The 13,063-nt window shown below is 31.5% G+C and overlaps 1 protein-coding gene across 1 annotated transcript; it reads right to left on the bottom strand.

Annotated features, from left to right (window-relative positions):
- Nucleotides 1–1,705: 1,705 nt before the first annotated feature.
- On the bottom strand, nucleotides 1,706–2,221 carry LOC126735152 (uncharacterized). The gene has a single exon (XM_050439091.1). The coding sequence runs from the start codon at nucleotides 2,219–2,221 to the stop codon at nucleotides 1,706–1,708; it is 516 nt and encodes a 171-aa protein (XP_050295048.1).
- Nucleotides 2,222–13,063: the final 10,842 nt, after the last annotated feature.

Raw genomic sequence — 13,063 nt, 5'->3', positions numbered from 1 at the left:
AACGGACACGTAAAGTGGCTGTGTTAAATGGGTTGAATTTGGCGGCAAAAAAGAAAACCGAATATTATTTTCTTCGCATAATTCAATCACCCTATGCGACAAATGACTAGACAAATTATCGCCAATGACAACCCTTGGTGCCGGACGCCTCTTCAAGAAAGGTAGAGCTATGGAAATGAACCATAAACCAGTCTTCAAACAATGGCTGGTCCGGGATCATCCACAAAGCATGTTTTATCATAATTAATGACGGACTCAGGTTCAACGTTTTGCAAGTTGGTTTGGAGATTATCGAAGTATTTATTTACTGTTTCCCGAGTCACGGCTGCACGAGATCGTTTGATATTCTCGCACAGTCTCTCAGTCAGAAGTTCTTTATGTCGGACACAAAACAAATTCGCCCAATCAACACCGGGCATATTATTTGTAAATTTCGCCACTCTTACCCCTTTTCTATCAAGATATCCCTTTACAATGTATCGAATAGTAGTTTTCTCCATTGGGTATGCCCACTCTCCCGCCAGTACTATTAAATGGACCAGCCTGGATTCCTCAGCTCCTGTCAAAATTGTTTGACCACCTTGTTTCTTTGGCTTCTGCTTCGCATGACGCTGTAATGTCGATTTTGGGATGTTATATAACTCCTTTGCGTCTCGAAGAGTTATCTGGCCTCTTTTGAACTGCCTCAAAGCCTTTTCCAGATGTTCTTGACTATAATTCTGACAGACCTTAGTCCCAGGCGTTTTTTTGAATTGATTTAACGTTTTTTTGATTGAAAAAACGTTAAATTTCGCTCTAATATGTGGACACCTGTACGCACTGGAATCTTCCAAATAACTAACGGCCACGCGTGAATGTCAAACAGCTGTTGTGTCTACAACAGGTTTTTCATATTACCCATCTTAAAAAAATTTGCTGCATGCATGAAAATCGCGTGTTTGTAAAAAAATGTCCCGATTGACCCCCTGGTCCCGATTCACCCCGCTTGACGCCATACAGTTCAGAAGTAAAATATATTGCGAGAAAAAATTTAAGTGTTTTTTTTGTGACCTTAGGTAAGGTAGAAGGACTCGAGGAGCTAATAAAGGAAAGGAATCCTTTAAAAAAGCTAATTTATTGATGTGCAAAAGTTAAGTGACCGCATGAATGGGTCATCTTCCTCAAAAAAATTTTTTCTCAATTTTTTTTTGAAAAACCCTGAAATAGGTGTCTAATAAAATTAATTGAGGAACGTGTGTACACATTTTGAAAACTATAACTTGAGTGGTTTTTGAGTTATCGCCATTTTTTGGATTTTTCATTAAAAAGAAATCATCTGTCTCAAAAAAAAAATGTTTTTCTCATATTTTTTTATTTTTTTTGAAAAACCCTGAAATATGTGTCGAATGAAATTAATTGAGGAATGTATGTACAAATTTTGAGAACTGTAACTAGTGGTTTTTAAGTTATAGCCATTTTTAAAATTTTTCATTAAAAAGAAATCATCTGTCTCAAAAATAATTTTTTTCTCAAAATGTTTTAGTTTTTTTGAAAAACCCTGAAATAGGTATCTAATTCAGGGTTATAGCTGTAAAATTACCGATAATTTAAAAATCGGTAATATTATGGTAATATTGGTAATTTATTAAAAAAAACAGCTTTTTGACTAATACTAGTTTTTTTAATTCAAAACTGTAAAAACATTAGGAAACACAAAAAAAACGAGTCAGAATGAACTACGTAATACAGTGGATAATGGTAAATCATCCTCATCATCCCCAACCTCTTCATCTGATTCTTCTTTCTCCTTAGTTAATTCAGTCAAGTCTATAATTTCGAAACCGAGATCTTCGTTTTCAATTTCTTCCTCAGAATCCTCATTAGCTTTTTCTCTTCTTGAATGATCTTCGTTTAGTAAATTATAATTATGGGCAATATAGGTTAGTTTTCCGGCTCTTTCCACGGTAAGCCTGTTTCTTCTTTGCCGATGAATAAAACCATAAGTACTAAACGTTCTTTCGGTTGCGGCTGTTGACGATGGTAAATTTAAAATGTCTACAGCCAATCTACTTATTTTAGAACTGGAGCAAATTCCTGCCCACCAAACATGCCCAGACATAGATTTTTCGCTGGAAATAACGAATTCCTTAGCAAAAAGATTACCACCTCTAATTTTGTACTGTGCAAGTGCTTCCATAATAAGACCTACTTCTGAAGAATATTTTGGATGATGCAGTTTCATAGATGAACTCCGTCGCAATTAAATTTTCAGCTTCAGTTAAATAGTTGCCACGTTGGTTTGGTTCTAATAGGTAAGCAGCAAGATGAACGGGTTTTAAACATTTATTTTTTCGTTTTTCAAGAATCGAACATATTTTCTGGGATTCCAACATAGTAACGGATAAATTTGATACTTTGTCACGTAATATAGATCTTATTTTAAAAAAGCAGATAAACACTTTTGAGATTGTTGGCCCGTTAGCTTCAAAAAACGTTATCCACTTAGAGATTGGCTGGAACAAGTCATACGTTGCTTCTATTTGTAACCAAAATTCATTTTGAAGAAGAAGTCTTACTGTATTTGTTGAAAGAACATCAGAAATATCTGGGTTATCATCAACTGCTAAACTTTTCAATGAATGTTTAGTGTCCAAAAAGCTTTTTAAACAAGAAACAAAGGAACCCCATCTTGTTTTCACCGGCAATTTTAAAGAGATGTATCTCCCCGTTTTGTTTAACTGGATTTTTTCAAACTTTGCATGTAAAATCTGCGAATTTTTTAACTGTGATACAATTAAAATTATGTTCTTTTTGAAATTGACAAAATGGTCTTATTTCAAGAAGTCTTCAACCAGAAGGTTTAGACCGTGTCAAATACAACCATAATTAGTTATGTAATTGTACTTGCCGCTAACTATTTCACGAGCCTTTTTTATGTTAGCTCCGTTGTCAGTGACAATAGCCAAAAAATTGCATATGTTTAATTTTATATATAAAGTAGGTCAGTCTTCATACTTAAAAAAAAATGTAACGCTGTCTAGAATTCAGGATTTGGGCGCTTAGCAAATAGTCAATGTTTTATTGTCCTATTACATCCACTACATATGAACAATCTTTTAGCTACGTTGCTATAAAAAGTGGAATGGGTTACAACGGATTCTTAAATTTGAAAGAGTTATTAAAGAATCATTATTACAAGAGCAAGCCCAACCTCAAGGTTTGGGTATCTACATGGTGTGATTAAAAAATAATTATGTACTTAAAAAATATGAGTAAAAAACTAAGAGCAAAATAATTATTAAATTAAAAAAAAAATTGTATATATCTCGATTCTCGATGTCACAGGGCACTTGGGTAGTCGTTGTTTGATGTTCCCCTTTATAATATTTCTACTTGTGGTACAAAATATGTTATCAGATCTGCATATTTCCTGGCTTATTTGTTTTTTTTTCTTTTTCTTAATTTTTTCGATATTTGTTTTTGTTAAAAAAAATTAGTTTCAAGGGTTTTTTTCACAATAGGTCTTACATTTAAATGGATCTTTTGTTATCGGTTGTATAATCGCGAAAGAATCCTATTTTGTCCATACGCCAATATTAAAATATTATTGTTATTTTAAAATTAAGAATAAATGGTTTGAATTTGAATTTGGACCCTAAAAATTAATAATTTAAATAATTAATAATTAAATTATTAGCCTATTAAATAATGCCAATTCAAAAACTTTTGAGATTGCGTTGAGAATTGTAACTAGACGATAATTTGTTGCATTATTCTCGGCACCTTTTTCAAATAATGGTATTACTTTGCTTGCTACGCCAAATTTTTGGATATTTTGAAAATTGTAGATAATAAAGATTAAAAATATGAAATAAGAGGTTTTACCAATATATCATTGCAGGCAGCACTTAATGTCATAGCCAGGTAGTCCATCAGGTTCTATAGATTAATTTTTCTTAAGTTTTTTAATGGCATCTGAGATTTCCTTTTTATCAAATAATTGATTGCAAAAGTAATTTTTAAGTGGAGACTTTACCTGGTTAATGGACAAATTAGAAATAAACACAGAACCAAAATACTTCGCAAACATGCTTGCAACATTTTCAGTTCCAGATACAGAATTATTATTATCCTTCTGGTTACCAATATATGACCAGAAACACTTAGGATACATATTTATACTAAGTTAATTCTACATTGCGTAGATAGGCACCATATGCCAAGTTTATTTTAATTTTAGCTCTTTGCCTAAGATCTTTAGATTTATTTAAGCAAAAAGTAATGTTTGTTCTTTTAAACTTAGACATGTTTCTTTTTCTCTGAGCAACCTAATAATTTCACCATTATACCAAAATAGAAATTCCTTCCCAATTTGGGTGGACATAGGGACACAAGCATCATTAACAATCTCAGAAAATTTCGTGACTGTACAACTTGTTTTGATTCGTCACTGTACAACATCACTGCAATTATACATTTCATCCCAGTTAGTATTTTTAAACAACAAGTACATTTACTCAAAATCAGCTCTTTTTTAAATTGAATTTAGCATTTTTTACCTCTTCCATTTTATAATTAAGGGTGACTACAAGTGATAGCACGTGATGGTACTTATCAATTATAAATCTACTCTAGAGCCCTGTATATGGGGGCTTATTGTAACAAAAACCTAGGTCCATGGATCAAATGATAAAATCTAGTTCAGAGATCTATTAGAACCTTTGATGTGCCGCGAATAGTCCGTGTGCCGGTGTTGCTTGTATTGTCACCTGGCATGCAAGTTTAAATCGCAAAACTTTTTATTAATATTATTTATTAATTATTATTTAATTATTTCATTAAATAAATGTTTTAAATATTTTTTTTAAATTGAAATTTTTTTTAAATGAAAACCCCATCTCTATATTCAGTACCAACATCTTTTGATAAAAAGTAACTATGTAGTCAGAAAAGTGGAAGTATAATAAGTGTATAAGTATATAAGTGTATTTTTTAAAATAAAGTTTTACATTAAAAACCATCTAGCTGTCTATATCTTATGCGTGTAAAAGACAGTAGTTCTACTTATAAGAAAAACACACTTTGCATCCTAAATGTAATATTTATTAATTTGTTTGCCTCATATTTAGTTATTGTGCATAATAGAGAGATTAGATGAAAAAAATAAATGCTTATACTAAAAACTAAAAATCTTATACAAAAAAACTACATTTTAACTATATTGAATCCTAAAATTATAGTAAGAATACTAAATACTTTTATAAATTTAACCACTCATTTGAATCTGGCCCAAAGCGTTAATACAATTTTCTATACTCTGTTTTTTTGCCTTTTTTCTTTAGCAGTTTCTTCCATTCGGAAAGGAAATAGTTTGTCAATGTACGTACAATGATTTCATAGATAAATTATATTACACTTTGCTATTTAAATATGTATATCATACGATAATAAATACGACATAGGCGCACGGACTATTTATATCTCCGATACATCAAAGATTCTAATAGGTCTCTGAACTAGACTATTTTTATTTACTACAGCCCTGTTCTCAAGGATTCATTTTGAGGGTTAAATTAGCGCAGGATTAGCTCTAGGATCAAAATGTCAGTTAAAGGGAGTTTATCAGTTTAGACAAAGTATTATAGGACATAACCTCTAAATCTTTAAAAGTGTTATTGATGTTTAAAAATAATAAAAATAAACTAATAAATTTGTTTTTAAAGCTTAAGCTTGTCCTTCTCTTCATGTTCTTTATTTTTGTGTATAAAAATTAAAGCCTCGTAAGTTAACATCTAATAAAATGTCAAACTTGTCATTTTGATACTTGAAAATAGGTCGTAGAAAAAATTAATATAATCTATCCTCAATGGGTAACTAAAGATGCTTCGGTCATCCTCCACTAAATTTATTTAAAAAAATATTAATCCTACATGTTTCGACATATAACATGTCCATCATCAGGGATAACAAATTAAGGGGCTCCGTCAATACATCTTCCAGATCTAGTGCCTCAGACAAAGTTAAAAAGTTAAAACGAATTAAGATACATCAGAATGGGACCAAACATCAATTTACAAAAACTTTAAAATTACATTATTACGACAATATGATAATTGTTTTGTAAAACCTATTGAAGTATCTTTAGTTACCCATTAATCTATTAACTCCACTGCAAGAATAGACTACTTCTTCAACTTTAATCTACCCTGTTTGCGAAGCATCAAATTCGTGTATCAAATTTTAGTGTGCTGCCATTTACACCTAAAAAAATAGTCCTCTGAACGTCATTTGATCCAAGTATTAAATATTTGGTACACGCGTTGTAAACGTAGCCAATGTTGCAGTTGTAGATAGAAGAAAGTAAGAATTTTGAAATTTTATACCAGGACTGCTCAGTATATAAATCTATAAATATCTGTCTAGTGTATTTTTGAAAAATCCTGCGAAACACGCCTGTAATATACCCAAAATCCAGGAAAGACAGTAGAGAGCATCAAAAGGGGCTTTAGAGCCTCTGTATACGTTTCGTCGATGACACCGGGGTGCCCCAGCAGCCGGTCGACAAGAGAAGCTTTAATTAAAGGGAAACGAGTAACGAAGTGCCCCTTTAATGCGGCCTATCTCGTGTGCGCGATTAAGGGCCTGTCAAAAACAGAGAAATTCATTTTTTCGCTTTCGTTCTCTAATTCTTTTTTATTTTCATTTTTTCTATCAGTTAAGCGGTATTCATCCGTCCGCCCTCCTACCCGTACTCCGCTTCATTTTTTTTTCCCGTATATATCCCGGCAGTAGGGTACAAACAGGAGGCGCCCAGATAATGCAGATTTCAAAATTGGGAGGCAAGGACGCAGATGGGGACAAACGGCCGTTTGTCACTCGAAGAGTTTAATTATTTTGCATTTTTAACGCGTCCCGGGACGAAAAAATAAACACGGAATGGAATTTTTGGGGAGGCGAATTTAACAAAAAAAAAACAGTCGAGAGGACGTATTTTCCGGTAGGATTTTCGTTATTGTAAAATAGATTTGTAAAATGTTTTATTGGAATAATAAAAAAAAAATCTAAATGGTATGTAATGCCATTTTGGAATTGCCTTTTGAAAATATTGTACTAAACTTTCTAGTGGGAAGTCCTAGGAAAATTCGGTACAGAGTGTCTCATTATATCGTATGTTTTATGGGGTTTCTCGATTATAAAAAAAAAAGATAGAGAGATGCAGTTTTTGCGACACCGGGCTACTTTTTAATGAAACTAATGATGCACTAATCAAATTTGCCATAAGTATCTTAGTTTTTGTGTTACAGGGTGATTTCGAAAAAAATTAATTTTCAGTCATTCCCTCCGTAAAATCGATATTTGTAAATTATCTTGCGTAGAATGCAATGGTGTACTCAAAAAGTTTGCTTTAGAGAGCAAAGTTTTTTAGGTATTGACATAACTTTTTGGGTCACCCTATATAATTTTTTAAAAATCTATTTTCGCTTGCCAAGAACTTGAATGATTGTTTTTACAATTTACATTATTAATACAAAAAAAAAAAACTTTTATTACCATTCAAAATTATTAAACATTATTACAGAATATACAAAACAAAATTCCATGAATATACAAATAATTCAAAATTACAATTTGTTTGGTAATCGAAGTGCAACGCGATTTTTATAAAAAAAACCGATACACATGCAAGTACATAGATTACTTGTACATGTGCTGTACAACCCGTGTTCCTAAAAAAACTATTTTCTAAAAAACGTAATATTATGTATTTACAATAAGGTCCATACCAAAATCAAAAGGGACAATATGGGCATTTTACAATGAACTAGCGAGTAGCTATGAAGCTGGGCAAAAAGAAAAACAAAAAAAAACAAAAGAATCCAAAGACGAGCGAGAACGGTATAGGGGCGAGCACGGAGGGTAGATAACAGGCGAGTGAGAATTCAATTTTAATGTAAATATTTGCAATTAGCAAGATCAGGTGTGCAGAACATTAATTAAAACAAAAATACTATTTTGTAAAATACGGTCACATTAGGTTACCATAATTTGCGTGTTTAAGAGATATTTTTTTAAGTTTATAATAAATTTTTTATGCGAAAATTCCTTTATATAAATAGGTAGTTCATTCCACATCCGAATGCCCATATATAAAAAAGATTTTTTAAAGGTTGCTGTTCTATGTAAAGGAATTCTAAGCAAATGGGGATTTCTTGTAATATAAGGAATATCTTGATTAAAAAATAAATTTCTTAAATTTGCAGGCTGTCCGGTTTTCATTATTTTATAAATTAAATTAAACATATGGACTTTCCTTCTATTGCTCATATTCAGAATTAAATTAGAATTTAAATATGGAGTTATGCGGTTTCTAGAGGCAATATTAAATGAATATCTCATGCAACTATTCTGAAGTTTTTGTATTTTATATATACAATATATACAATATCCCCATAGTCAAGTAATGCAAGATCTAGTGTATCACACAGCCAATATTTTATTTTTGAAGGCAACATTTTCTTATACTGATAAAGGCCCTTTAATCTGATGTAGGCGGCTTGAAGTTTGACTTTAATATGGGAAGTAAAGTTAAGATTTGAATCAATAACTACACCTAAATTACGTTTTTCAGTTACAACTGGAACAGACTCGCCTTTAACAACTACTTTAAATCTGTTTGAAACCTTTTGCAGCTGACTCTTGTTATGTGTTACAAACATTACACACGATTTTGATGCGTTAAGTTTTAAGTTATGATTCTCAGTAAACACGGCCAAGCTCTGTAGATCAGTATTTATTTTATTTTGCGCCTCAAAAGCAATATATACCTGGGAATCGTCAGCATACTGTTGGAGTTTTGAATTTTGAAGACACTTTTCCATATCAGCCACATAGAGAGAAAACAACAATGGTCCTAATATGGATCCTTGTGGAACACCCATGGTAAGAGGCAAGAAGTTGGAGAACTAATACCAAGGTAATGCAAAAAAAATGATTAACGTTCTGTCGTATATTCCCAAGTAACAGAGCATATATTATTATCGTTAAATATACAGTGAGCGGCAAAAATATGGAATAAATTCAATAAAAACTAAAAAAACGGTCGCACACGTCGATTAATATTTTTAGTTGCGTATTTTTTTAACAAAAATTAGTATAGAGGGTGTCTCATGTAGCCGTGGTCGATAGAAACTTTCTTATTATAAATAAAACATCCTATATATGATTACATTCCTGGATTCTACATAAAATTATATACATTTTATTGTATCACATACCATACTTATATTCAACTGTTTCGAAGATACGCGGTTTTGAAAATTGCTGGTTTTATGAATTTTAAGCCCTCCAAAAGTTGTTTTACTAAAAATAGAAAAAATGGATTTTACTTTTCTATTTCTGAAAATATACAAAATATGAAACAAATGCACTTAAAATAGTTTAAGTATCTAATAAAAAAACAAATATTACTTAAGGTATATTGTCATGGTAAGTAAATTGTCAAATATGACTTGGTTGGTTTTTTTAAATGAAACTCAACGAATTGAATTTTTAATTTTTATTGTAGGCGGAGATAAACAAAGAACTTAAGAAGTTTGTAATTTCTTTAATGCAAAATATTTGTAAAGGTCCATTACAAGAGGTACAGTAAGTAAAATTGAAAGAAAATTTAGAGAAACAGGAACTGTCAAAAATCATATACGGCAATAAATTAATGAAAATTCAAGATTGAATATTTTATTAGAAGTCGAAGATAATCCCCATATTTCGTCTTCTGAAGTAGCCTCAAATAATGTTGTAAGCCAACGAACAACTTTGCGTGAATTGAAGAAAGAAAAGTATCATCCATAAAAACTTAGATTACTGCATGATCTACTCGTTGATGATCCTGATCGCAGACTAAAATTTTCTGAAAATTTGATGGAAATGTGTAACTAAAATCCATTATTCCATCGGCAGGAACTCTCGTAATTTTTTTTTCGAAATTCAAATCAGCTTAATATCCCAAACAGATCTATTTGGTTTCAACAGGATGGTGCCCACCCTATTTTGTTCATCAGTTACGCGAATATTTGAATGCATTACTTCCCGGATAGTGAGTTGGTAGGAATGGCCTGCAAGATCCCCAGATCTAACACCCCTAGATTTTTTCCTATGGGGTATTATTTAAAATCAAAAGTTTATAAAGAGAAACCGCGCAATTAAGATGATCTACAATTTAAAATTACATATGAAATTAATGAAAATACTCTAGCATTTGCCCAGAAGTGAAGGGTGGGCATTTGGAACACTTAATAAAATAATTAAAATATTTAATTTATTGAGTTTTATTTATAATTTTACGTAAATTGATTTTTTTTCGATATGTATTATATTTTTTAAACTGATTATCAGATTTTTTAGGAAATTTTCAAAACCGCGTCTTTTAGAAAATAAAAGTATGGCATGTAATACATCAAAATATTTATAATTTTGTGTAGAATCCAAAAATATAATCACATATTTAAAATAAGAAAGTTGGTATTTACCACGGCTACATGAGACGCAAGTATGCAAAATTTTTATTGAAAAAAATGCGCAACCAAAAATATTAATCGACGTATGCGAGCGTTTTTTCGAATACGTCCTCATTTATTTTTTATTGAATTTGTTTCATATTTTTGCCGTTTACTGTATATTATTCAACGATTTTTTAGTAAATTTTTGGTTCTGGTATCTATGCAGTCTATTACGTATAGCTTTTAATAGTCATCATTAAATCAGCTTATTTGCTTATTTGGAATATTTTTATTAAATAATTTTTTTTTAGAAAATAAATATTTATGAAATTTGTTAGTACGTCAATTAGCATTTTAAATCGATATTTATTATCATAAATAAAAGTGAAGTTGAACATGTTCTGGTAAAGATTTAAGACACCACCTTCTGTTATTGGTCTATAACAGACTCTAGTTTGAGAATTTGTTGAGCAAAAAAGCATATGGTTGAGGTGTGAGTGAGATCAACTGACTTAATAAATCTATCAGTTTTAGTGAAGATACTGTCCAGACATCTCTGATCAAAAGTTTTACAGTCTCTTTTTCATTAAAATGAATATTAAAATCTTCTGTTACGATAAGAGGTTTATGGACGTCAATTTTTTAAGAACTTTTCCGATTACATTAAACAATGTATCTAAATCACTATCTTATGCATTTGTTTTCTGTTGCTGCAAAATTGTTTAACTCATCCATTTAAAGTAAATGGTTTACTCTTGGTAGTTTTCTATTATTCTTTTTTAGGCCAAATCCGTACCTAGTTGAATTAAATTCGCTAGAAAGTCGGTTCATAGTAAGACAAAATCAAAGTGGACTTAAGGAATCTCCCTGAAATATACCTTTACGAATAGGAATCATATTAGTTCCAATGCAGTTACCCTTAGGCACCTGCAGTTTTATTGATGTTTGTCAAAATGCCATAGTGGATTCTAAAAAGGAAATTATGTGGTTATCTATTTTGTACAATTTAAGTACATTGAGATACAGTAACGAGTTGCATATGGATTTCTTTAACAAAGTGCCTGCAAATTGATTTTTTTCTTTGAGAGATTCATTGGGAATTCTCCACACTCATTGTTGTCCATCCGATCCGAAAATAAAAAAGTTTCTCTAATATGTGAAACTTACGTCCTTCCAAAATGAAAAATTCTTTTTCTCTCTGGGTGCTTCAACAACTTTTATTCTCTTGATATTATTTTACTTACTGATTCAAGGTTTACTTCAAGCCACTCTGCTGCTCGATGAATATTGTTTTTTTTAGAAAGTTTTTAACTATTTGAGGTTTTAGGTTCCCGTCTTGTGTAAATATATTTCGATCTGTTTTGCTAGTTTGGGTGCGGATATTTTAGGATGTTTCTCAACTTACCTGAGAATCCAACGTTCGTCGTATAAATTGAAAATTTTTCAAAAAGAAAAGAAAGGGCTTTTTCTTACTTTATTTGAAACTCTATTCTCTCTCTTATAAAGATCTACAACTCCCTGCACTGCAGAGTGCTTCTGTAAGCCATATTAAAGATTTTAGTGCTGCTTAGCAGAGAGACTTTCGAAATTAAAAAATGTCATAACTTCAGTTTTCTCTGGTACAAAAACCTACTTTCCCATGAGATTTGATCATCCTGCAAAATACGAAAGCCACTGTACAATGAGAAAAAAAGTCTAGCTCATCTGGTACCAATCAGTGTTCATTCAGGCTACCTGAGAATCCAACGTTCGTCGTATAAATTGAAAATTTTTCAAAAAGAAAAAAAAGGGCTTTTTCTTACTTTATTTGAAACTCTATTCTCTCTCTTATAAAGATCTACAACTCCTTGCACTGCAGAGTGCTTCTCTAAGCCATATTAAAGATTTTAGTGCTGCTTAGCAGAGAGACTTTCGAAATTAAAAAATGTCATAACTTCAGTTTTCTCTGGTACAAAAACCTACTTTCCCATGAGATTTGATCATCCTGCAAAATACGGAAGCCACTGTACAATGAGAAAAAAAGTCTAGCTCATCTGGTACCAATCAGTGCTCATTCAGGCATAAATAATCCGCTGAAATCTCACTGAGTCGTACCTCAATGTCTAAATAGAATCATTTTTAATGAATTATTTATTGTAAAGTGTCTTGATGATACTTTTTCCTGTGCTGAATTCATTTCCATTTCTGGTGGACAGCGATTGTTCAATATGGAGAAAATGGTTAATGATTGTTATATGCCCAGCTAAACAATAAAAAAATGATTTCACTGACTCTTCATAAATATCCTATGATAAGGAGAAGATCAATGCTTCATAAGAATGACGTTGAACGAATCCAAACTTCTATAAAACACTACTTTACGGCGGGACATTTAAACTAAGTCCTTACAAACTTTTACTTCTCTTAATTCTGTATGTCTTCCGTCTCACGTCAGCAATTTAACATTTCAGCAATAATAATAATAATAATGTCCCCCTTATAACTCGCATACAACGTTTCCAGAATGAGATTACGGGAAAGCCTTCCTAATGAAAAAATGCAAAGCTATGCAGGCCCGGGCGCCTTTTCAAGCCGACCGTTATATAATA

The sequence above is a fragment of the Anthonomus grandis genome, chromosome 4, assembly GCF_022605725.1.
Source record: "Anthonomus grandis grandis chromosome 4, icAntGran1.3, whole genome shotgun sequence".
Lineage (NCBI taxonomy): Eukaryota > Metazoa > Arthropoda > Insecta > Coleoptera > Curculionidae > Anthonomus > Anthonomus grandis.
This window is presented reverse-complemented; position numbering and strand designations above follow the sequence as displayed.